This window comes from Arvicola amphibius, chromosome 2, assembly GCF_903992535.2.
Source record: "Arvicola amphibius chromosome 2, mArvAmp1.2, whole genome shotgun sequence".
NCBI classification, from domain to species: domain Eukaryota; kingdom Metazoa; phylum Chordata; class Mammalia; order Rodentia; family Cricetidae; genus Arvicola; species Arvicola amphibius.
In genome coordinates this window covers 28,365,554-28,391,313 of record NC_052048.2, presented here as the reverse complement: position 1 = coordinate 28,391,313, position 25,760 = coordinate 28,365,554, and the positions used below count along the sequence as shown (strand labels likewise).

At 40.8% G+C, this 25,760-nt stretch overlaps 1 protein-coding gene across 7 annotated transcripts in view; it reads right to left on the bottom strand.

Annotated features, from left to right (window-relative positions):
* Positions 1 to 25,760, bottom strand: part of Erc1 (ELKS/RAB6-interacting/CAST family member 1) — a 327,887-nt gene that overhangs the window by 56,032 nt on the left and 246,095 nt on the right. For 5 of the 7 annotated variants that reach the window (XM_038318227.2, XM_042054451.1, XM_038318230.1 and 2 more), the window contains 2 exons: positions 20,548 to 20,692; positions 10,116 to 10,214 (listed from right to left, as the gene is read on the bottom strand). In XM_038318227.2, the coding sequence (XP_038174155.1) occupies positions 10,116 to 10,214; positions 20,548 to 20,692 (244 nt within the window). Of the gene's footprint in view, positions 1 to 8,615; positions 8,683 to 10,115; positions 10,215 to 20,547; positions 20,693 to 25,760 lie in introns of all 7 variants that reach the window. The other 2 variants (XM_038318232.2, XM_038318233.2) reach the window with 1 other exon arrangement.

Genomic DNA, 25,760 nt, shown 5'->3' with positions numbered 1-25,760 from the left:
CAGTACACCCTTCTGCACTCTGCAGGTACCTGCATTTACATGTGTATGTACCATGTATGTACCAACATATACATTTCTTTCTTTCTTTTTTTTTTTTTTTTTTTTTTGGTTTTTTGAGACAGGTTTTCTCTGTATCTTTGGATCCTGTCCTGGAACCTGCTCTTGTAGACCAGGCTGGCCTCAAACTCACAGAGATCTGCTTGCCTCTGCCTCCCAAGTGCTGGGATTAAAGGCGTATGCTACCACTTCCTGGCTACATTTTTTCTTGAAAGTAAAGAAATTTTTAACAAAATAAGTATACTAAAATATTTTTACTTAAATCTTGTAGCTCATACGAAAGCACAACTTTCAAAAGCAAAACTCACACAAGCAGCCATTGTTAAGTACAACTCTCCCTTGAGAAGCCCATGTCTACACTTGAGTGTGAACAACTGTTTGTGTATACACATGTGCATGACCACGTGGAGGCAGAGGACAATCTCAACTGTCATTCTTCAGTCACCAGGTACTGTGTCTTTTGAAACAGCACGTCTGGAGTTCACCAAGCCGAATGGGCTCACTGATCAGCAAAACCCAGGGATCTGCCTGTCTCTGCCTCCCCAGTTCTGGGATTATAAACACACTCTAACACATTTGGCCTTTAAAAAATGTTGGTTCTAGGAAACTCCCAGGAATCTATAAGGATGACCCTAGCTAAGACTCTTAGCAATGGTGTATGCATATCCTGAAGTGGCTATCCCCTGTGACCGGGCAGGACTTCCACTATAGGAACTGGGGTGCCAGTTCAGCCACACAATCTTTGACTTAAAGTCTGTCCTACCTATGGATATGTGTGTGGGGGGCAGGGAGTAGGGTGGTGCAGATGTTGTGGGAGTGGCCAACCAATGACTGGTCCAGCACCAGACCCATACCATGAGAGCAAGCCCACCCCTGACATTGCCTGGAGTACCACAGTGACAGTACTCTGGACAGTGGAAATACATAGCCTTGCTTTTCAGTTTGATACAAAAACCTGAGAGCAGATTTGAAGATTTCCAGGAAAACAATCAGTATTTTAGTGGATTGTGTTATCAATTTCAGTTGAGCTGTCAATTTTCAGGGGGAATGTACAGAGATGCAATCTGATATTCAACTTAAAGGACGATGTGACTGTGTCTCTTCCCTTAACCTTTACAGGCTCTGCACAATCCTGTCTGATGCAGGCCATCTCTGTCAGGCAGTACCTGAATCTGTGAATAACTGTTTTCACAAATGAAGCACACCAAAGGCTGGGGAAATGACTCATAAAATGATTGGCCCATACATATGAGGATTGGAATTCAGATCCTCAGCATCCTGGTAAAACCCGAGTGGGAGCCCACTTGTGATCTCCGCATAAAATGACTATTTAGACTAGCTAAATCAGGGAGCTCTAGGTTCATTGAAATACTTTGTCTCAATAAATAAAACGGGGAGCTATGGAAGAAGAAAGATGCCCAAAGTCAATCTATGACCTCCACATGCATGCATGTAGTATGCATTCACATGTGTACATACACGTGTATGTCCACAGAATGAAGGACAAGGGAAAAATGCTTCATGAATACCTTGAGAATGCACTGAGGACTGCAACTGCTTTCACTTAACCAGATATTGATGTATTTGTTTTTCAAACACAAGGCCAAACATCCAACTAGTTTTACAACATAGTTATAACATACTGCTTTTTTTGACTCATTTTTTTAAAACAGGGTTTCTCTGTGTAGCCCTGGCTGTCCTAGAACTTGCATTGTTGACCAGGCTGGCCTTGAACTCAGAGATCCACCTGCCTCAGCCTCCCGAGTGCTGGAATTAAAAATGTATATCCCTACGACCTGGCTATATTTTACTTTTGTAATAAAAAACCCAATAGGACTTATTATATATGTTTGCTTTATTAGTGATTACTGTAGGACCCACAGGTCTACCCCTCCTCCCGGGACTCAAACTGAGGATGGCTTGCAGTTTCTGGCCAAACATCTTGTTGCAATTTTCGGCTAAATATCTTGTTTGTTCCTGTGCTCTTTCTGCCCCCACTGGTGGTTAGCTTAGGGGTTTTGTTTACTCTTGGGCCTTGTAATTTTCCACCTGCCTGGGGGGATTTCCATTGTGCAGTAGCTAGGTATATAAGGTTTTTCCTAAGCTTGAATAAATGGCATTTGGCATTCTCTCCTCACAGATGACCCTTGTCTCTTGTGTGTTCATTTAATCTCCAGGCCCTTGCCTAGCTTGCGAACGGTACAGTAGCTCGAACTGTACCATAGAGAGTAACACAGGCATTACAATTACAAATTTGGGAATTGCTTGATGGTTTTAAAAGACTTTGCATGAGGTGCCATATAATTGGGACTACGTGAGGACTTTTTTGGTTATTTGTAGTGATAGACATCACAAAAATTACACAGACCATCCTTATTATCTTTTGATACTGTCCATATATTTAATGTATGGCCCAAGACCATGATTTTTCATTCAATGTGGCCAAGCGGAGTCAAAGGTTGGACACTACTGCACTACAATCAATTCTGCTGACTTATTTAAACATTTCTATCTACAGACAGACTTTCTAAAGATTTAACAATTACAAACTGCAGAACTACGGCAACTAGAATACTTTTAGTATGTGTCATACTGGCTAGTTTTCTGTCAACTTGACACAAATTAGAGTTATCAGAGGAAGGAACCTCAATTGAGAAAATGTCTCAGGCTGTAAGAAGTCTATAGGGCATTTTCCTAACTAGTGATTGATGGGGAGGGCCCAGCCCATTATGGGTGGGAACATCCCTGGGCTGGTGGTCCTGGGTTCTACATGAAAGCAAGCTGAGCAAGCCACAAGGAACAAGCCAGTATCCAGCACCCTTCCGTGGCCTCTGCATCAGCTCCGGCTTCTGAGTTCCTTCCCGCCCTCACTGCTTTTTTTTGGAAGGTTGTGTATTCATATTTTTAATGTAACACTCTATAGATGCTTGTCAAATATACAAAATATATATTTGACATGGTATAATTTACCATGGAGCATTTTATGTTGGAGAATTTGTTAAAGATGAGAGTGGTAAACAGCAATCTTCTACCACTATTGTATCAGTATATATGTGACCTTTCATACATTTCAATGTCTACTTTATGAGATTAGGAACCCAAAGATACAATGAATTGTTTTTCATGATTGTCAGATAGTCTTGAGAAATCTTTTCCCATATTTATCTGAAGTGTTCAGTTAATAAGTTTTGACTACCTTTTTATTTGAAATTCATTTTACTATATAGGATAATGTAGTGCCTGCACTACGAGATGGTACCCGAGCTGGGAAAGGGGCATGGAGATTTAAGCACATACACACACAGACAGAGACACGAGGACGTGGGTCATCCTTGAAACCAGAGTGCCCACATTTTTGTGTTCAAGACAGCTTATATAGGGATCCTTAATTGATAGCCAGGCCCCAACCAAACCCACCAGAAACTGCTCCCCTGTCATCAGGAACTCCTGAGGATCTCGTGCTCAGAGCAGCTGCAAATACATGAAAACAAGTTGTTTTGCTTAGAGCAGCTGCAAGCATAACAAGTTTACAAGAAACTCAGGGCCTGGGGGTCCACTAAGGTCCTGATGAGAAGCAAAAGGAGGGAGATCATGAGCAAGGAAGTCAGAACCGTGAGGGGTGCATTCACCCATTGAGACGGTGGGACAGATCTAACGGGAGACCACCAAATCCAGTTGGAATGGGACTGATGGAACAGGGGACCAAACCGGACTCTGAATGTGGCTGACGGTGGAGGAGGACTGAGAAACCAAGGACAACGGCGATGAGCATGAACTCTACAGCATGGACGGGCTCACTGTGAGCCTTGTCAGCTTGGTTGCTCACCTTCCTGGACTTAGGGGGAGCTGGGAGGACCTTGGACTTAACATAGTGAAGGGAACCCTGATGGCTCTTTGGCTTGGAGAGGGAGGGAGTGGGGGTATGGGTGGAAGGGAGGGGAGGAAAGGGGGAGGAGGAGGGGAGGAGATGGAAATTTTTAATAAAAAAATGAGAAAAAAAATAAAAGCCAGAGCCAATTATCTATTGCCCTAAAGAAGTACACATTATTTGAAAAGACATAATTGCTGAGGCTCAAAGGCCATAAGTCACCAGGCCAACAAATGGAAGCTACAAGCAAGTTGATATTATGAGTATCCTCACTGCTTTTGATGATGAACTGTTATGTGGAACTGTGAGTGAGATAAATCCTTTCCTTTCCATGTTGATTTTGGTCATGGTGTTTCATTACAGCAATAGTGATCCTAAATAAGAGAGGGTACAACAAATAAGGGAACAATGGGCACCCCACTAGAAGAGACCCAAAGGAAACTGAAATAAGGGAACTTCTAAAACAATCTCAAAAGCAGTGATGATGGGGCTGGAGAGATGGCTCAGCGGTTAAGAGCACTGCCTGCTCTTCCAGAGGTCCTGAGTTCAATTCCCAGCAACCACATGGTGGCTCACAACCATCTGTAATGAGATCTGGTGCCCTCTTCTGGCCAGCAAGCATACAGACAGACAGAGCACTGTATACATAATAAATAAATAAATAAATAAATAAATAAAACAAAAAGCAGTGATGACACTTGCAGCATCTCTCACCTTACATCCTGCAACCTATTGTTCCAAATCTTGCTCTGAAACACTTTCGTGATTTTTCTTATACACATATAACCCCATTTCCACACTTTAGACACTGAGGGTTTCCACAGCAAGACTAACTTTTATGGCCTATGATAAGGATTTACTTTACTTGAGAGGGTGAAGTCCCTAAAGGACATGGGGCTAATTTTCACAGCAATGAGCCACAGGCTACATGAAGAGAAGTTTTTTCCCTTAAATGTGCATGTGGCAATCAGAACATATTTTTGAGTTACACTCACTCTGCTGTAGTTGGGATGAAATTGCAGGAGCCAAATGTTAGGGTTTCTTTACAGCTTTCCTTTCCATCCCCAACATTTCTCTGAGGTTCTGTGATCCAGACCCCTTTGCTCTGCATGTTCTTTTATAATAGCAATGGTGGTATCACCAGTATGTGGTTCAGATTTTGTTTCAATGTAAATTATTTCTTCTTCCCTAAATTTTGTAAACTTTAGAAGGTAATTTATATATATATATTATGTATAATATCTATTTTATAATCACATGTACTTTCATTTGTGTGTATATATCTATTAAACTATATTATACACAAGCATTGTTCTAGATAACAGGAATGGAAATGTAATCATATTAATATCAGTGCATTCATGGGTCTGATAGTCTATCGTCAAGGAAGAAGAAAAGACAGAGTGAAGGGACAGAGAGCAATATGAACAAGCTAATTCAGACAAGAAACCTTTTATCTTAGTTAGGGTTTTTGTGGCTGTGATGAAACACCATGACCACAATCAAGTTGGGGAGAAAAGGGTTTATTTGGCTTACACTTCCATATTGGTGTTCATCACTCTAAGAAGTCAGGACAGGAACTCAAACAGGAAACCAGAGGCAAGAGCTGATACAGAGGCCATAGAGGGAGCTGCTTACTAGCTTGCTTCCCATAGCTTGCTCAGTCTGCTTTCCTATAGAACCCAGATCCACCAGCCCAGGGGTGGCACCACCTACAATGGGCTGGTCTCGCCCCCATAAGCCACTAAATAAAAAGATGCCCTACAACTAAATCTTATGGAGGCCTTTTCTCAATTGAAGCTCTCTCATCTCTAGCTTGAGTCCAGTTGACACACATCTAGCCAGTACATCTTTGTTCTGGTACTTTCCACTAGGGTGGCTATAGTGGCTAGATGTCCTGTTGTTTGATGTCCTCTGATAGGCAAACGTGTCACTGATACTGACTGAATGTATTCTTTTAAAGAAAACATCACTGATAAAGAATATGTTATTGGAAATCTCTTAACAAAACTCAAAAATGTCTTCTTTTAATTATTACTATTGCATGTGTATGTGTATACCATGGTACACGTATGGAGGTCAGCAAACAACTCTGAGAAGCTGGTTTTCTCCCTCTGCCATATGTGTGCTTAGGGAGATAGAATTCTGGTTGCCACACTTGCTTAGCAAGTATCTTCACCCACTGAGCAATCTTGCCAACCTACGAGATGTTTTCCTAAAGGAAAATATTCCTTAACATATATGACATCAAACTTTTGGTGATGAAATCTGTCTTGGTTACCACTTAAGAACAGTTTCTAGTTACTCATCCTAGAACACAGAAATGCCTGGGGCCCTTGAGTTACAACTTCTAAATCTCCCAGTCACAGAGTCTTATCTCTGAAATGAAGATGATGTACTTCGATGATGATATTCCCAACAAGAATAACTAACAGTCACTGAAAACTTATTCTCAGAGTAAGATCTAAATTAACAGCAGTGAAATAGTAACAGCATCCACAAAGTACAGTGCTTAGGGATATAAGAAACTGCTGATGGTATTGTACGTTAACACATTAACAAACATAAACAAACACGGAGAAATTCATGCACTAGGTAAAGAAACCACTGCAGAGAGGTGACCCCACTCTCCCTAGGCAACGGAGTTAAGTGGAGGTATCTAGATGCCAGACCTTGCAGTCTGGTTCCACGTCTCACACCATCTCTCTACTTCTTACCACCACTGTCTCTTACAGGGCAAGTCAGGGTAGAGAGGTACTGAACAGACACTGTTCAAAGCCTACACTCAGAACCCTTAGACTCTGCAGCCCCCAATCTGGCCCAACTCTGACCTTTCAGTTCTAATCACAGATGGTGTCTACTTTAGGCTCAAGCTTCGCCAGTGAGTGGTGTCTTAGAAAATGCTTTAGACAAAACCTTAAGTTCCTAAGTTGGTAAGGAAGTATCAATTTCAAATTCAAAATTTTGTTGAGAAAAATCTATTCTCTGTAGAATCAGCAAAGAAATAAGTGTAGGAGAGAAAAAAGCCACGACTTCTGTAGTGCTTTATGGATCACTCGTACAAATCTTGACTTTGTTTTCAAGACACTGTCTTGCTGTATAGCCCAAGATGACCCAGAACATAGAATCTTTCTGCCTCAGCTTTCCAAGCTCTGGTTTTACAGGAATCCATCACAACCCCAGTCCTTGTTAGTGTATTTCTTAGGTAAAATGTTTCACCACATACAGCTTGGGGCAGCGTTCAGAGAGTATGAAGTCTGGTTCTGTAAAAACAACAGGTCTGGCCAGATAGCCGCAAAGGTGCTGTGCAGCAGCTGGCAGAAGCGGGTGTAGTCGGCCCCTATGAGCACAGCTGGGAAAGGGTAAGTGCAAGAACAGAGGACGCGCATTACAGAAGCCGCTCCAACAAAGCAGCAGACATAGAAACACAGACTCTGGGCCTGGGACATGAGATGGCTTGTTTATCTTTCAATCTCCTGGTGAAATTACCTAGTAACCTTGTTTTCCAAAACAATGTGTCTATTATCATTGACTAGAATAAGGCCTGCAAGTAGAACAGCTCTGTTCATATAAAGTGGAATCATATTCACTTACAAGTGACTGCGAAACTACAGCTATTGTGTGGCTCCTACATGCCTCATGGTGACAAATACGCGCCCCTGCAGTGCGCACAGTCAGAACATAGATTTCCTTTCATTTTTAGCTTTCTCTGACATGCAACACACTTTCTGGTTGATACTGATCATTTCAGTGTAGATGCTAAAAGTCACACTGAAAGCTGGCAGTCCCACAACTTACCTCTTATCCTTTTTGGCTGTGTTCAATATTCAGAGGTTGACACAGTTACAGTTTTTAGCAGTTTAACATAAAGACAAACATTTCAGGGAGAACTGACTCCACATCAGCATGGGCAGTGTGTCCAGCGGATGCAAGGCCACTAGGATGTGAGCTTAGTAATCACACTAATCATCTCCTAGAAACTGATTTCCTGAGTCAAACCTCAAGGGCATCAGAGAAAGGAGACACTGACACAACTGGACTTTGGTTTCCAGGCAACTGGCCTTTTAGGAGAATCTAGACAGTGTCCTGGCAGCTGCTGAACACAGCAGCAATCTATGAAAAGGAATTTAAATAATTTTTTTTTGCTAAAAAACAAAACAAAAAACCCTCTTTTATTCCTTTGTGCCTCCTTTTCTTTATTGATGTTGTAAGAGTAATGTCAAAGCCCTAGGGATAGCCTAGGAGCCGATCCTCAGAATCCAGTGTCTTCCATAGGCAGAGAGGACCACGAGGAGGTACAGCATAGCTCGCAGCACACTGTCTGCCCTCCACGTCAGTCTGAGATACGTTAATAGCCAGGACACTGTGAGATCACTGGAGAGAGGGTGATCTAGCAATAAATATCACTAACTGGAGAAATTTAGTTACATGCCCTGGAAGTTCTGTCCAAAATGTATAGAAAGAAATTATAAATGTGACTATTAACAGACAGAAAGAAATAAAGCCACAAACCCACACCCCACTATGTCAAAAGCACAGCAATCCACACAAGAATCATGTGAAAATAAAGGAGCAGAAAGCACACGGGGAGTTCATGATTGTACAGAGCAAGATGTGAAGGTGATGATGGAGAAAGAAAAATGGAAACAAACAAAAATCATTGCCGTAGTTAAGGAAAGCTGTTTCTCACCGTTCTGAACAAAATGGCTGAACTAAGAGCATCTGATTGGCTATGCCCATATACCCTCCTCCTCATCCTATGGGGAGAGATGACATGGGAACAATGCCCCAGGGCAGCATGGGAATGAAAAAGAGTTGGTTAGTATTAAAACAAAGGCATAAACATAATGTAGCAGAAAAGAAGTTCTTGGCTTTTTTTTTTTTTAAAAAAAACATTAGCTTCTAGTCCCCCAACTACAAATTAGCAATTAGTTTATGGTTCCATGGTTACTCTTCTACCTTTCCCAGAGATGGATGTGCAAAATTAATCAGGTCAGAGCTAGGGTCTGTTTGCTGCCTTTCTCCATCTCTGTTTGCCTCCCCACACCAATAACCTCCACCTCATATCTAAACCTTTTCCATGAGAAATATCTGACATGCTTCTTGCAGAGGCCAGGCAGTCTAAATTCCAGGAGCAGGAATCAGGCAGAGCAGACAGTGGTTTCTAGGTAGGGGACACCAAGAACACAGCTCTCTGTTTTACATAAGGTTGATTCTGTTTTCCCTCTGAAGTCTCAGCTGTGTCTCAGCTGACTTAGTCATCATATAGAGCCATTCCTTCTGAGTCTTGGAGAGAATAACAATTTGGATATCAGCTGCAACTTTCATCTACACGAATTCTATGACAACTCTAAGAAAACACTAGAGCTGTCACTTGGTGGGGATGTTCAGCAGGGGAGTTTTCAATGACTTTGCAGTCATATGGAGGTAATTACTTGGCTATTGTTTTTCCCCTTCGTTTTATTTTTTTATACATTTTAAGACTGGGTGTGACAGAGATGCTGGAACTGATTTTGAGCACAGAGATATGAGGTAATGTGCTCAATGCTCTTTCCTGTTCATCACACATGAGATCTTGGGAAGGTTTCACCTTCTTTAAAAATTGTTGCAATTTTCAGTTTCATCAGTGTCTGTTTTGTACTGGTCGCAAGCTGAAGGCAACAATATCTCTTGAGTGTCATGCCGACGGGGTCCACCAAAAATCAAAGGGAAGAAATTAAGTTTCACCTATCACTTTTCATTTTTTGCAGTACTGGAAATTCAATTTAGGGCCTTGCACATGCTAGGCAAACTGCTCATCACTCAGGTACATCCCCGTCTTCAGCTGTACCTTTCACAGAAGATGGGCAGGCTATACTTTGCAATTCAACAAGAAATAATTTTTATCCTGAGCTGTGGCTTGCTGACCTTGAGAAAAGTCTTGTTCCTTAACAAGGAATCAATTCTTCAACGAGAAAAGTAGGACTCATGTTTTTCTCATTTCAATGTGATTATTTAATAAAGTCCTTATAAACAATTGAAGCATATGGTCATAAGATATTCAGAACCATCAATTTCTTATACAGGAATTATTTAAGAAAAACCTGAGATTCTTCTAAATATATAAACTAGAATTTGCAATATGCTACCACAAAATTTATGAATATGAGAGCATACTGTTTAAAAAAGAGACATTCCAGCACAGTCTTACCTGGTCTGGGGAGGGCTTATGGTTCGTCTGATTGGAGCGGGAGGGTTTGAAGTGGTCGTCCTCATAGTTGTCAGCCATTAGTTTCATCCGATTTTGTGTCTAAAAAGAAATTCATAGTTTAAATTGAGATAAAATTCCTATAATAAATGGTAAGGCAACAAGTACCTTAAAGACTTTCATGAGCATGAAGCTAGTCCACATTAAAATCAATTAAACACGGACTTTGAGAGGATACTGTCAAGGGTTTAGTCAAAGCTATTCATACTGAAGCCCTAACCCCAATGTCACCTCATCTAGAGACAAGGTCTTTAAGAACTAATTCAGACTCAGGGAAGTCAAAGGGTTGACTCCTAATTTTGCTTGTGACTAAGGCTGTGTTCTAAGCACAAATGAGTCATAGATCTCCTCTAGGTGAACACAGAGAAGAGTCTCTGTAGGTAAGGAAGAGAGGTCTCAGCAGGAGTCAGCAGAGATATTGGACAGCTCACACCTCTAGACCTTGAACAAATAGACTGTAGTGATTATTTTATTTGTATCTTAATAAATAAAGCTTGCCTGAGGTAAAACTAAGCCACTAAAGGCCAGGGAGTGGTGGCACACGCCTTTAATCCCGTGACTCAGGAGACAGAAGAATCTCTGTGAGTTCAAGGCCACCCTGAGCTACTTGTGACCCGTCCAGAAACAGGTCCGGGTGGTGGTGGTTAACACCTTTAATTCCAGCCCTAGGGAGGTGGAAGACAGGAGTGACGTGGCTGGGCAGAGAGAGGAATATGAAGGGGAAGAGACTGGAACTCAGTGGGTGTGGAGTCTGAGGATTCCTGGAGACAGGATCCCACCCTTTTGGTCTGAAGATTTGGTAAAAGGTCTGTCTAGTGGCTGGATGCTTTGCTTTTCTGATCTTCAGTTTGAACCCCAAAATCTGACTCTGGGTTTTTATTATTCATGCAACACAGACAAACATTATTTTGGTCACCCATTCTATGTTATTTGTTACGGTTGTTTGAGCTAAGATAGGTAGGTAGATAGATGCAGGGAAGACAAGCCTCAATCAAAGCAAGCACTTTATACAGTACTTTTTAATATTGCTAAATAAGACTAGATTGTACTACACATGGTATTCTGCAACTTTGATTTTTTTAGTTATATTTAGGTAGGACTCATTTTCATGTATCTAATAACTGACTAACCTTTATAAACAGCTATTCAGTTTTGGGTGGATTTTATATAAATATTAATATCATAAATATCTGGGAAGAAGTTATTATTTAAATTGAAATAATATGAACATCTAGAAAAATCTAAGAGAATTAAAAAGCAGGGTGACAAGGAGAGAAGTTTAGTTACATGTGTAGAATTTAACAGCCATCAATAAGTAATTTAGGTTTTGAAAATAATCAAATACTGTTCTAAATCCTTCCCAATCCTCCGTCTCTGCTAAGAAGGAGAAGTGGTGACTGAGCACCTGGGCAAACGAGCGCCACCCTAAGATCTTCGAAAGTCACTTTGGGCCAGAATACACAAAATAAGTAATGCATGCTACACTAATAAAATAGTGTTCAAATAAGACTTTAAAGCACTAAAGTCTTGTTCATATTTACTATGAACACAATCTAAAGAATAATGTTAAAGAAAGATTACCCATGATTCCTCTAATGAGCGACAATCTCTATTAATATCTAAGTGTGGTGGTTTAAGGAGCTGTTCTGCCTTAGGCTCAGCTGGAGGTGCTGTTTCGGGGAGGTTTAAGAGGTACAGCCTTGCTGGAGGAAGGATGTCACTGGTCGTGGACTTTGAGAGTACATAGCATTGTCTACTTTCAGTTAATTCTGTCTGCTTTGTGTTTAAGGTAAAGATGTGGTCTCTCAGCTTCCTGCCACTTGCTGCCCTGCTTCCCTGCCATAATGGGCTCTCACCCCTCTGGAATGTAAGCCAAAATAAACGTCTTTCATAACTGATTTGGGGCTGTGGTCTTTTACAGAGCAACAGACAGTAACTAATAAACTAAGTATGTCCACTCAGCCTCCTTTTAGTAGTGAACACATAAAAGAGAACACTTCTGATTTACCTTTGTTTGATGCCTTTTTCTATATGTGTGGAATTTGAAACACCATTCTATTGCACAGGGAATTTTCATCTCTGGCAGGAGACACTGTCTCATTTCCCTACCCACCTGGCTTTGTCAATATTGGACTGTTTATTTCTAACACATTCCTTGGTGAATTAAGAGCATTTTCATTATCTTTCCCCCAAAATATTTACAGAAATACCTAATGAAGCCTTGGGGCAAGAACTTTAGGGTCAAACTGACTCAGTTTAAAGTACACTTCAATGCATTGGCACAGGAGACCACTTCCTAAATATAACCCCAGTAGCAGAGACACTGAGAGAAACAATTAATAAATGGGACCTCCTGAAACTGAAAAGCTTCTGTAAAGCAAAGGACACGGTCAACAAGACAAAATGACAGCCTACGGAATGGGAAAAGATCTTCACTAACCCCACATCGGACAGAGTGCTGATCTCCAAAATATACAAAGAACTCAAGAAATTGGTCATCAAAAGAAAAAATAACCCAATAAAAAATGGGGTACAGACCTAAAGAGAGAACTCTCAACAGAGGAATCTAAAATGGTTTAAAGACACTTAAAGAAATGCTCCAACACCCTTAGCCATCAGAGAAATGCAAATCAAAACAACTCTGAGATTACATTTTACACCTGTAAGAATGGCCAAGATTAAAAACACTGATGACGGGCTGGAGAGATGGCTCAGAGGTTAAGAGCATTGCCTGCTCTTCCAAAGGTCCTGAGTTCAATTCCCAGCAACCACATGGTGGCTCACAACCATCTGTAATGAGATCTGGTGCCCTCTTCTGCCCTGTAGGCATACACACAGACAGAATATTGTATATATGATAAATAAAATAAAATAAAATAAAATAATAAAAACACTGATGACAACTTCTGCTGGAGAGGATGTGGGGTAAAGGGAACACTCCTCCATTGCTGGTGGGAATGCAAACTGATACAGCTGCTTTGGATTTCAGTATGGCAATTTATCAGAATATTAGGAAACAACCTACCTCAAGACCCAGCAATACCACTTTTGGGTATATACCCAAAGGATGCTCAATTGTACTACAAGGACATGAGCTCAGCCGCGTTCATAGCAGCATTGTTTGTCATAGCCAGAACCTGGAAACAACCTAAATGGCCTCGACAGAAAAATGTGGTACATTTACACAATGGAGTACTACATAGCAGAAAAAATATTCTGAAATTTGCAGGCAAGTAGATGGATCTAGAAAACATCATATTAAGCGAGATAACCCAGACCCAGAAAGACAAATATCACATGTACACACTCACATGGCTTTTAGACATAAAGCAAAAAAAAAAAAACAACCCCCCCAAAAACAAAAACAAAACCTAGACAACAAAGAGGACCTTAAGAGACTAAGAGAGACATACATGAATCTAATAATCTACATGGGAAGTAGAAAAAGACAAGATCTCTTGAGTAAATTGGGAACACGAGGATTATGGGAGAGGATAGGAGAGGAGGGGAAAGGAAGGGAGGATAATGAAGAAAAAAAGAGTTGTTATGGTCAAGGTCTCTCTTCACAGCAATAGTAAACCCTAACAGAGACAGTAGTACATGCTAATGCCTAAATGAGGTGTTATAGAAACTAAAGAAAAGCAAGTAAGCCAAGAAAGAGGACAAAACAGAAAAAGAATAAAAATAAGCCTGAGAAAAAAAAAAGGAAAGGATTTTTCTTATAAGCTATGCAGGCTCTGTTTACTAGACTAAAAGATGTACCACTCTTTCAGAGAGACCTGTGGGACATCAGATGAACCACTGATAAACATCGTGCTCTGACAAAGAGTGTGACTTTTGTTTATTCTGCATTCTGTGAAGCTGTGGTTCTTTGCCCATCTTAAACATCTGATGGTTCCAATAAAGAGATGAATGGCCAATAGGGAGACAATAGCAAGGATAGGCGGGGCTAGCAGGCAGAGAGTGTAAAAGGAGAAACAAGAAGAATGAAGAGCAACAAGAGAACAACAAGGAGAGGAGGACATCAGGGGCAGCCACCCAGCTACAAAGCAGGCCACAGAGAAAGAAGTAAAGAAAGGTATACAGAAATAGAGAAAGACAAAAACCCAGAGGCAAAAGGTAGTCAGGATAATATAAGTTAAGAAATGCTGGCAAGAAACAAGTCAAGCTAAGGTCAGGCATTCATAACTAAGAATTAGCCTTCATGTGTGATTTATTTGGGAGCTGGGTGGCAGGCCCCCCAAAAGCCAAAAGAGCAAAATATCCCACAATACCTGCTGTTTCTCCTCTGTGATGAGATATATACAGTGGGGCATGATGTCAACTTTGTTGCTAGGAGCACTGTAAGACTCTTGTTTCCCCAGGTCTCACCTTTGCAAAAACTTACAACATACATGCCTGTCTCTACTAATGGTCATAGTTCAAGCTGTTCAATCAAAAATGTCAACTACTTAAAAGACAGGGTCTCCTGAGTAAATTGGGAGCATGGAGACCAAGGGAGAGGGTTGAAGATAAGGGGAGAGGAGGAGAGGGGAGCAGAGAAAAGGTATAGCTCAATAAAATCAGTAAAAAAAAAATGAAATAAAATGTTAACTACTCTGAACTCCTTATTTCTATCCATGAATACTGACAATGGAGTCACAAAGTCCTGTGGATTCTACTTTCAAATTCTCCTCACTAAATACACAGTTTACTCATGTAGCTACCTGTAAGTTTTCTTACTGGTTCTCTATGTGGCTAACAGTTGCTAACTTGCAATAGTAAACAAATCTTACAACTGGGTGCTGTGGCATGTGCTGTAATCCAGTACTGTGAAGGTAGAAGCAGGAGGATCAGGAGTTAGAGGCTAGCCTAGGGACACAGGAGACCTGTTCAAACACTGAGATAGCTCAGTGCTTGCTATCAAGTCTGATGACCTGAGTTTGATACCCAGCATTCACACAGTGGAAGGACAAAACTGTCTGACTCCTACACAGAGAACATTCTGTGTTTTTCCTTCACGTCTGTAACTCTAGTTCAGACACTGTCTGTAACTCTAGTCTCCAAAGGCACTAGGAACACTGGTGGTGCACAAATACACACACAGGTAAATATCCATACACATAAAATAATAAAAAAATGAATGTCTCTTTTTTTCCATGTCAGCACTGGATCGATATTGGTCAGAGAAAGAGTTAGATGACTCTAAAATCAGAAGAGGAAAAGGAATTGAAGTCACAGGCCCACCAGTAAGCTAAGGAGGGGGACAGAATACAAGCAGGTTCTCTTCTGATGTATAATCTGCTTTCTTACACAACAAGCAAATAGAATCATACAGTACAAATTCTATTGTCCTGACTGCTTTGTTGTGGTTTTGAGATTCATCTACATTACTGTATGTGTAGTACATTCCTACTTATTGTTGAATACACTTTGTGTACTCATTGTATGCTACTTTGTGAATTCATAATACTTGCTGCGGCGGCCAGCTTTCAAGATGGCCAGCAACAATTCCATTCTCCAATTATTCCCAGTGTTGTGTGTTCCCTTCCAAACTGTAGTGAGTTAGCTTGTGTGACATTAAAGGCAGCAGTGATGATGTATCATTTCTGAATTTAAGTTACAAAGACACTGGGAATCTCATTTGTTGAGGGTAATCCATTGCCATATTCTAAGTTATAGTATGAAAGGCCAACACCACATAAGGATGTGAACAGACTCTCAAGTTCAAGTCAGGCCTTTAGATGACTGTAGATCTGGCCATCAGTCTGACTGCTAACTTACAAGAGACTCTAAATGGAACCATAGGTTAAGCTATTCCTCAGTTCCTGAAATAATAATTACTGTGTGACGGAGAGAGGATTTTTATAGAATAGAAGATGACTAATAGATGCGGGAACTGGGACCAGGGGATGTGGTAACAGGCGGATGATCCAAAGGAGTGACTTTGGAACTGGGCAGTAGGCAGAGCTGCATGAGCAGAGAAGGAGAATACTGGTGCAAACCCGTGTTAGTGAGACACAGACCTGAAGTAGGCTGCCAAGGGACTCCAGGGGGAGTGAGGGACACATGGAGATATTTCTCACCCTGCTCTAGAACTTCAGTCATGTTCAAAGTACAGAAGTTTACACGAGGAACTGAACTCCCAGCTAGGAAATCACCAGCCCCAACACTGACACTGCTGTCAGTTTCTTTGCATTATTTATAGTGAACATAAAAGAGAATATGCAAATGTGGCCACTTTGTGCACAAGTAAAAATGAAACTAAAATTATTTATACATGTATACATATATGTGTATTAAAATAACACACTGAAAGTGAAAAATGAGACCAACACACCATACAATATAGTACCTTAGTCCATATTTGAATTGAAAATAATTGAAAATCATACTTTGGTATCAGTGGAGAATTGGTTCTAATCTCCAAGACTCCCTCCTCCACAGATACCAAAGCCTGAGGACATTCAGGTCCTTTATATAAAATGACATAGTAGACGCACATAATCTATGCATATTCTTCTATATACTTAATGCCAATATAAATGTTTAGTATCGTATAGAGAATAATGATGAGAAAAAAACTGTATGATCTGTATACATGCTGATTTTTAAATTTTGAATAAAGCTAGTCCTTTAAATCCAAAAGCCCCTTGTCTGTTAGTTAAACAAACCATGGATCAAAAATATTGGAAAAGATTTTTCTTGTCATCATTTCTTAAACATGAAAAATGATGGTAACTCAGGACTCTACATTATGTATGGAGCTTTAAAGGCTTCTTCTCCACTATTTTTATTGGCAAAAGACTCCCATTCCAAATTTAATTCATAATGAAAGGCTTTAAACCTGTAACTAGCTCTATTTTCTTGGCTGGCTAGAAAGACTTTTTATCCAACATTTTTTTCTTTATAGAGAAAGAAAATAAATAAAAAATGGTGACTTTCATCAAGTTTGGTTCATATTAGATCTTTAGTGTTTCTTTACACAATTTTACTTGAGTTAGAAGAGATCTATATGTAGTACAGAGAGTGAACAGTCAATCTGGTAGGTAAGAATCTACATATTTAGTATGTTGTTCCACACTGAAAACCTAGCCCAAAACCCATGGCTTAGGAGGTCAAAGATTCTAGAGGAACCTACTACCATTGGATGAATGGAAATGTCTCGTAGTAGGTGTGATCAAGTTAAATTGTATACATGTAGAAAACTGTCAAAGAATAAATGAAAGATAGTCTTTTTAAAAAAGTTGATATACCCTTGATATACCATGGCTGGTTGGTATCCATGGGAAGTCTTCCATTTCATGAAGAAAAAGAGAGGAGGAATAGATGGGGGAGGGTGAGAAGGGGAGGAACTGGGAGGAGAGGAGAGAAACTGTAGTCAGGATGTATAAGCAGAAACAAAAAAATGACGACAACAACAACAACAAAAAACAAAAAGAATTGCTTCAATGGGTAGGTCAAGGCCTAAGACCAAGAATTTAAAAAAAAACCAATCTGAGTTTTTTAAAAAAAAATCTGATAAACCTCTAAATAACATTAATAAAAGTTCTTTTTAAAACCTAGTAAGTTAAAGAAATATAAATGGCACCATTTATATGTTTAGCAGGAGATTTACAACTGTTAGTAGAATCTTCACAATAGGAAAAGAAAGACAAACATTTACAACAAGTAAAATGATCTGCCCCAGTTAAGAAAGAACTGATACCCACACTGTACTTCCTCTCCTGGAGGTAATAAAAGTGTGGGCACCAAAAGTGAAGTTGGAGGAAGTGAGTACTTTGCACTTGCATGCCTCAGTCACAGAGGGTTGCAATGGGCTCAGGAAGCACCACAGACAACAGAGTGAGCTGCGGTGAGAGAGCTGGAAAGGACAGCAGTAAACAACATGTTCGGGGGGGGGGCACGGCCAGTCCCACAGCCTAGGAGAGAAGGCACAAAGAGAAAGACCACGAGTAGGGACTAAAATGTCTCTAGGGAAGGAGTCAAGATAGTGCATATACAACTGGAGACAGACAGCTTGCTTATAAATGGAATATGGACAGAGCACTGGCAACTGTCATTGTGGGAACCAGCATACCAGCAGGATTCAGGAGACATCTGAAAGTATGTACAAATGTTAGTTTTCAGATAAGTGGATGTTTGCTAGGTCTGCTACAATCCAAGATGCGCCAAATCAAAGTGCAGGCCTATCTCATGGCCTATCACTGATGTCAGAGCAATTAGCTTTACATGGTGAAGCAGTAAACTAGAGTGAAGGTAGACAATAAAGTGTCGTGTATCCTAGTAATTCCCAGAGAGACAAACACCTGGCAACTATACAATGGACACAGCACATGAAAGAATTACTTAGAGTGTCACTTGGGGCCTGTGATATGGCTCAGGAGGGGAAGACACTTGCTATGAAGCCTGGTAACCAAGTTCTCGCCCTGGAACAGACTTCTGCAAGTTGTTCTCTAGCCTCCACATCACACTGTGACATGTGTGACCAACAAAATACACAAATAAATTAAGTTAAAAGCAGTACTTCATTGATGGGTATTTCCCCCCACTGCATGGAAATACTTAGAAACAGTCAAATACCCCTTACAGTAAGAACCTGGGGAATCAGGGAAATAAACTGGAATTGAAGGGTTAAAAGTTAAACTATAACACAATAGAAAACTAGGAAAATATCCCCACTGCGTGCTAGTCCCTTGAGTATAAATAGTCTCAGCAGACACCTAGATTAAGACTTTATAAATAAAAAAAGTGATGCTCAGCCTTCAAAGTAAAAAGAAACATAAATGGGCCCAGGAATAGGCTCTAGTCACCGAGCAGGGCACAGAGATTGAATGGCTCGAGGACACGATGGTCAGCCAGCTCCCAGGCACTGCAGGGGCATGCACTCAGAAACCGATACACCGCAGCTTTGCGCTGAGGTACTAACTAGTCTTCTCAAGAAGATCTTGGCTCTCTGAAGAGTTCCATAATATTCATTTTATAGTTGAGGGAAATGATGCATAAATATATTGCAACTCACTGAAGTCTTTTTACCATGAATAGATACATTATTTACAACCTACTTAGTTTTTATACCACTAATCCATTAATTTTAACCCTCTACTCCACACTCTAGAACGTGACAGTTGTTTACAATAATGAACAAAGACAAACTTCTTCCAGGATATTTTTTCTTTTTTTTGGTTTTCCAAAACAGGGTTTCTCTGTGTAAAGCAGAGTTAGATGTCCTAGGACTCACTCTATAGGCTGGCCTTGAACTCACAGATTGCCTGCCTCTGCCTCTCAAGTGTTGGGATTAAAGGCATGCACCACCACTGCCCAGCATACTCCTAGGATCTTAAAATGAGATCTGCCAAAGTCATCTGTGAAGATGTTTAAAAAAATGAGTAATAAAAAATGTTATTCTTCAGTTTTCTGGTATAACTGGAAGGAAATACGTCTTTGTCAGACTAGATGACATGAGCACCCTCGTGTGACAAAATATCCACAATGCTGAATAAATGGATGATCTTGCAATAAGTGCATGTCTTCAGGGCCATGTCTGCTGTATTAACAGCAGTCAGAAGTTCTAATACACACTAAGTATTTAATAATAATTGGCCAATGCTGCTAAATAAATTCAGGTGAGAGTCTAGGAGGATCTGTTGACAGTAAAGAGTGTGGTCCAAGAAAGAGAGGTCCTGGAGAGAGGGCTGAGAAGTCTGTGAGTCGGCTTACAAGTCATGGAGTTGAAGCAGACACTGACCAGGCCATGGAGGCTGGAGGAAAGTGCAGCTCTTAGTCACCACTGACATTTGCAGATGATCTGTTCTGACTTTACCCACAGTCAAACATAATCGTACTGTGAATTAAGTCCTCTTGTTAGAAACTGACAAAATTGTGTAGACACAGCTGGGCATGGTGTTATACACTTATAATCCCAGCATTGGGGAAGCTCAGGCAGGGGGAGTGTCATGAATTCAAGACCTCTCTGGGTTAAAAAATGACTACTGGGTTGGCCAGAGCTACATAGCAAAACCTTTTCTCAACAAAATGAAAGCAAACTGAACCCTAAAAGATGCAAACACAGAGAAGGTAAATGTTTAACATAAGTAATCAAGTATGAGTATGAATAAAAGATTAATCACTAATTTTTATAACTTTGTTAAAAAAACAACAAAACCCAATAACCTCAGGACCTGTGATATCTTCTAATCTAGTCCAATCACTGAGAATTCTATGATTTTTTTTAAAAGAGATAGCTAAAGACATGTGAAGTCTCTACAAAAATCTTCTGTATTTGATGTCTAGCATGAAACACAAGGAAATACACAGTAATAAAGACATTTTTGAAAGGGCAGTGGGGCATTGGCTCCACTCTGGCTGCCTCTTCTGCCCCGGGTATCACTAATACCTGTTGTTTGAGCTGCTGCACCAGGCGGTCCTTTTCTCGTTTCAGCGCAGCCACTTCTTCTTGGGTCTTTTTCTTAGAGGACGAGAGCTCTAGAAGAGCTATATTAGCATCCTTCTCACTAATGGCAGCCAGCAGAGCTTCTTGCCTGACAAGGAAAGAAAACAGGAGTACAGATCCAAACTTGAAATAATTCTTTGTAGTTCTATAAAGAAAAATCTAGAGAACAAAGGAAAATAGCTGACTTTTACACCATTTCACAGGGGTGGCAGGAAGTTCCATACCATGGGATTTAGTTCAACATTGTTTACTTAACAAAGAGCATGGAGGAGTCAAGTACTGGGTAGAACCTAAAGTTGGGTAAAAACTACAGCACAGCCTCTTTGCTGGAATCAGGGTGAAGAGAACATGAATACACACACTCTTGTCCCCCATCCCCTGCCGTGTGTGTGTGTGTGTGTGTGTGTGTGTGCTCGCCGAAGATTTCTTCTGTGAGATCTGGCTTCTTACATTATCAAGTGTCTGAAATGGATAGTCCCATGGTCTGATACACAGTACTAATCAGCAGGAAGAATTACGTGTTAAAGCATATACATGACAAGATTACACCAACTAAACAAAATAGTCACTAACTATTTTTAAAATTAAGCTACAGCTATATGTAGGAACTCCTTTTTATATTTTTAGTTTTTGAAATAAAAAGTAAAAAAGGCCAGAAAAGATGACACATGGCTTTAATAATCCCAGCCCTTGAGGGGTAGAGGCAAGCTGATCTCTGTAAATTCAAGGCCAACCTGGTCTTCTTAGTGAGGACCAAGCTAGCGAGAGCTACAAAGTAAGACCCTGACTCAAAAATAAAATAAAATGTGAGCCTGTGCACGCATGGAAGCCAGGGTAACTAGCGGGAGTCTGTTCTCTCTTTCATCATGTAGCATCTTGGGTGCTAAAAAAACTTTTTTAAAGGTAATTTGCCCACCAAGCACCAATATTTCACAAATTTCCCCATAGCTTGTATGATTTTTATACAAATCTTAACCCCTACCTCTTCCTTCATGCTGATTCTTTAAAAACTAGGCAACAGCAAAAGACTGTGAGATTGGACCCCAGCTGATGGGGAAAAGAAGCAGTTATGTCCTGTGCTAGAACAAAAATCAAGTGAATGCCTGTCCTGGTGGCTTGCAAGCCCAGTTTGAGTCTTGCTGCACCCTTTTTACAAAAAGAACTGCCTTGCTGAGCTACTTTTGTCTTGTTCCTTTGTGGGATGTGTAGATTATTCTTTCTTTGTTTCCAAAATGGGAACTGAACTCAGGCTGTCAAGCTTGGGAGCAAATACTTTCACCTACTGAACCAGCCCTCATTTGTAAACTTTAAGAAAGTGGACTTAAGCCGGGCGGTGGTGGCGCACGCCTTTAATCCCAGCACTCTGGAGGCAGAGGCAGGCGGATCTCTGAGTTCGAGGCCAGCCTGGTCTACAAGAGCTAGTCCCAGGACAGGCTCTAGAAACTACAGGGAAACCCCTGTCTCGAAAAACCAAAAAAAAAAAAAAAAAAAAAAGAAAGTGGACTTAGAATTACAGCTGAACATCATGAAGTATTTTGATACCATCAATGCATACACATTTAGGATTGTGACTTTGTTGGCAATGACCTTTACATATACTTTAAAACAATAATTTAAGCATCACAGATTACTGGTGGTTTTATTACAGGCAGATATTGGGGCTCAGTGAGCACCCACTGGTATTTTTTCCAGCGAGGAACTAGAACAGGGACATAAAGACAGTGGTAGAAGTAGCTATAGTTTATTAGGAAAGAAAACCTTTCCAAAAAATAAAGTGAGCCACAGCTGGTAAAAAGGGTAGAGGCTCAGTGGAGGACTGTACCAAAAAAAAAATTGCAACGTTTATAGTCTTGGGTTTGGGGATCATTTGCATAGGATAAACCTATTCTCTGTATGCTGCTGCACATCAGCTTTCATGGTGTGAGTTTTCAGGTTCTCTGTGCAGACTGCACTGCGATGTTAATCTTGGCCTCACTTTCCACTCTACTCTTTGCCACAGGCTGGCTGACTGCGCTGCAGTTCATGTGCAGGAAGAAAAGATCAAGGAGAAGAAACTTACAAACAATCTGAACAAACTGTCCATGGACCCGAACCCACCCTTCACCGGGTCATCTAAAGAGACAAATCTGAGCTACTACAGGAGAACTATGTAAAGTAGTTGTAGGTTCTGACCCAGGAAATGCTAAGTCTGAAAATGCACTGCAGAAACTTAACTTTGCTTCTGACTTTTGTTAAGATAATTGAGCTTCAACTGCAGTCATATGGAAAAGTTTAGTGAGGCCACAAACTGGAAGACTATCATTTAAATAGTCTAAGATTTTATTTTGGATGAGTAGATCTACTAAACTCTGAATAAGTAATACTAAAAAATGTGGGCCACAGATCAGTTTATGACATGAAAATAAAAAAAATTAACTAGTTTTTGCTGTTGGAAGAGAGCATGGATCCGAGTATCACTTTTACTGTCTCAACACTGTGGAACTGGGAAAAACGGCAGGTGGCTTACACAACCAGGCTCCAGTCAGCGCTGAAGGAAAAGACAGTCTAAATACGACCACTGAACATTTGAAACAAATATAACCTTGATGCTGAAGGTGTCCAAGCTGTTTGTACTGCACAGCTTCCTGGTGATGGTTATCATCTGTTTTCTTTGAGGACATAAGGAGCTGGGATGAGAAGTGTGCACTGTCTGTGAGGGTGCTGTGTTTCTGTGTACTCATTGTCAGGATCACACACTTGGCATTAGGCCAAGAGCAAAAGATCAATTAATATCAGCAGTATAATTATATGGAGCTGTCAACACCTTTCTTAGATACAAAATACAAACATTATAGTGATTTGAGTTTTGTATTTAGGAAAAATGCACAAGGGCCGGCAAGCCTGCCACCTAGGTTTGATAGTGGGAGGAGAGAAATGACTAGTCTCTGGCCTCTACATTTATGCACACACACATACTTGGTTGGGTTGGCAGAGGCAATAAAAAAGAAAAAAAGCATAACCTGTAAAGGTGAAATTATTCTATATTGTTGAAATATTTTGACTGAATTCCAATTCTTTCATAAACAGCATGCTTGGACAGCTAGGGATAGAGACAGTATTATTCTCTTTGTTATATTATCATTTTAATAACTTTGCAATGGATCCAATCAATGCCCAAAGAAAACACGAATAAGGCTCTGGAGCTTCACCTGCTTTCCACTGGGAGCCACTGCAGATGCTGCCCAGATCATACTTGAGCTGTGTCTCTCCCCATCCTGACAGCTGATTCTGCACACAAGGCTCTAGGCTACCAGACCCCAAGCTATTGGGTCACCCAAACCTATACATCCAATACAATGAATGCACACTAACTGGGTGCCTTTCCTCATTTCCTCCACATCCTCAAGGTCATACTTTTTTTTTTCTGCAGAATGCAAGAAACAATCCCCTCCCATTGCCATCAGGGAACCAGAGACTGCCCAACTTGCAAGCATTTACTACGGACTCATCACCTCCCTGGCACAGAATCTCCTCCTTTTCTAGAACCTGTAAGGAAGCAATCTCACTTTGTCATGTGGGCCTCAACTTTCCCCAGGACCACTGCCATTCTGGTTTTCCTTGGCATTAATAGTTCTTCTAATAAACCAATCTCTCATTCAAAAAGATAGTCTACCTCAGTGTCCCCTTGAGCCCAAACCGAGACCTTCCACTCTCAGCAGCTGTGGACATTGTCTAGCCAAGGCAGCAATGCATCCCTATTGCTTTACTACAGATAGTTACTCTGCCATATGGGTTCCCAAGGTTTTCAGGAACTTAGTAAGGACTAAAACTAGCTGGAATTGGGTCCAATGCAAGCATCTGGTGGAGCAAAACTCCATGCTCAAGCCTGGCATGGACAATCACACTTATAATCTAAGTACCTGGGGCAGAAGCAGAGGCAGGAGGACTACCACAAATTTGGGACCAGACTTGTCTATATAGCAAGACCCTGTCTTGAGAAAGAAAAAAAAAAAAGACAACTAACAAACCTCAAATCTCGTTGTCAGAGAACAATAAAGCCATCACTTTTCAACATGCAGCACACATGGCTAGCCACATGCAAGGCCACTCACCTAACTTCCAACTGTTCTCTGTGTCTTTGATTATCTTGTTTCCATGACCCCAAACATCCCTTAACCTATCCTGGAGAGATAAGTGAGGTCTAGGACTCCTGACATCTCATGTTTGCCTGTTGCTGAATAAAGCCTCTGTTGCAAAACCCATCCTTTTGGTAATAAGCAGGCTGTGGAGCAAGCTGGATCTTTCTGGGTAACACAATGGACAAGGGCTCTTGAAAACACTGTGGTGTCTCTCCTTTTCTCTCATGGAGACTGAGTTCCACCACTGAGCTACATCCTTTGGAAACGTTCAAGAAGACAAGGCAAGGATGTGTAGGCAGCATCAACAGCTTTACGTTTGGTGCGATTAGCCTTGCTGTTTTCTTAATACATCGGACAGAAAGGAGGCCTACATGATAAGCCTGAACTAAAGGACTTGGTAGACTGCAGAGCAAAAAAGTCCAAATTTCTGTTTAAAATGCTGTGCTTTTCAGAGGCAACAAAATACAGAATGAAACAAAAAATAAACTGTGAGAAGAACTGTAAGTTAGTAGCCACTTATGGAAAACACTCCTCTCTGTAGAAAGACACTCTCTGATGGAAACAGAAACACAGGAAAGAAAAAAAAAAACCAGTCAGAAGTGATTCTTTTTAGTAACTGAGATCTAGAAGTTAGGTCCTAACACCAACATGAATATTTTAGAGAAATGGTGGACACAAACAGAAGTTGACCGCTGAGAGTGCTCCTAACTAGGAAGCTGCCGCCAACCAGAGTCCTGCAAGCACAAGCAGCCTGTTTCCCTGGAGAGCCCCAAAGGAGCAACTGGGAAGACACAAGGGAGAACCCCCACAGGATTACAGGACAAATGTCAGTGCACTTCCTGCCAAATCACTCTCCTGTTAGGAGTCTATTTCACAGTTAACAAGCAAATACCCCCACCCCGTCAACTGGATACAAACATTTCAGTGGTTAGCAACCCCTATTTCCTCAGTAAGTTGCAGCAGAAAGGCAAATCATTAAAGTGGCTAGTCACTCTGTCCCTGGTGCTGTAAACGACACCCGCTGAACTTGCTCTTTGA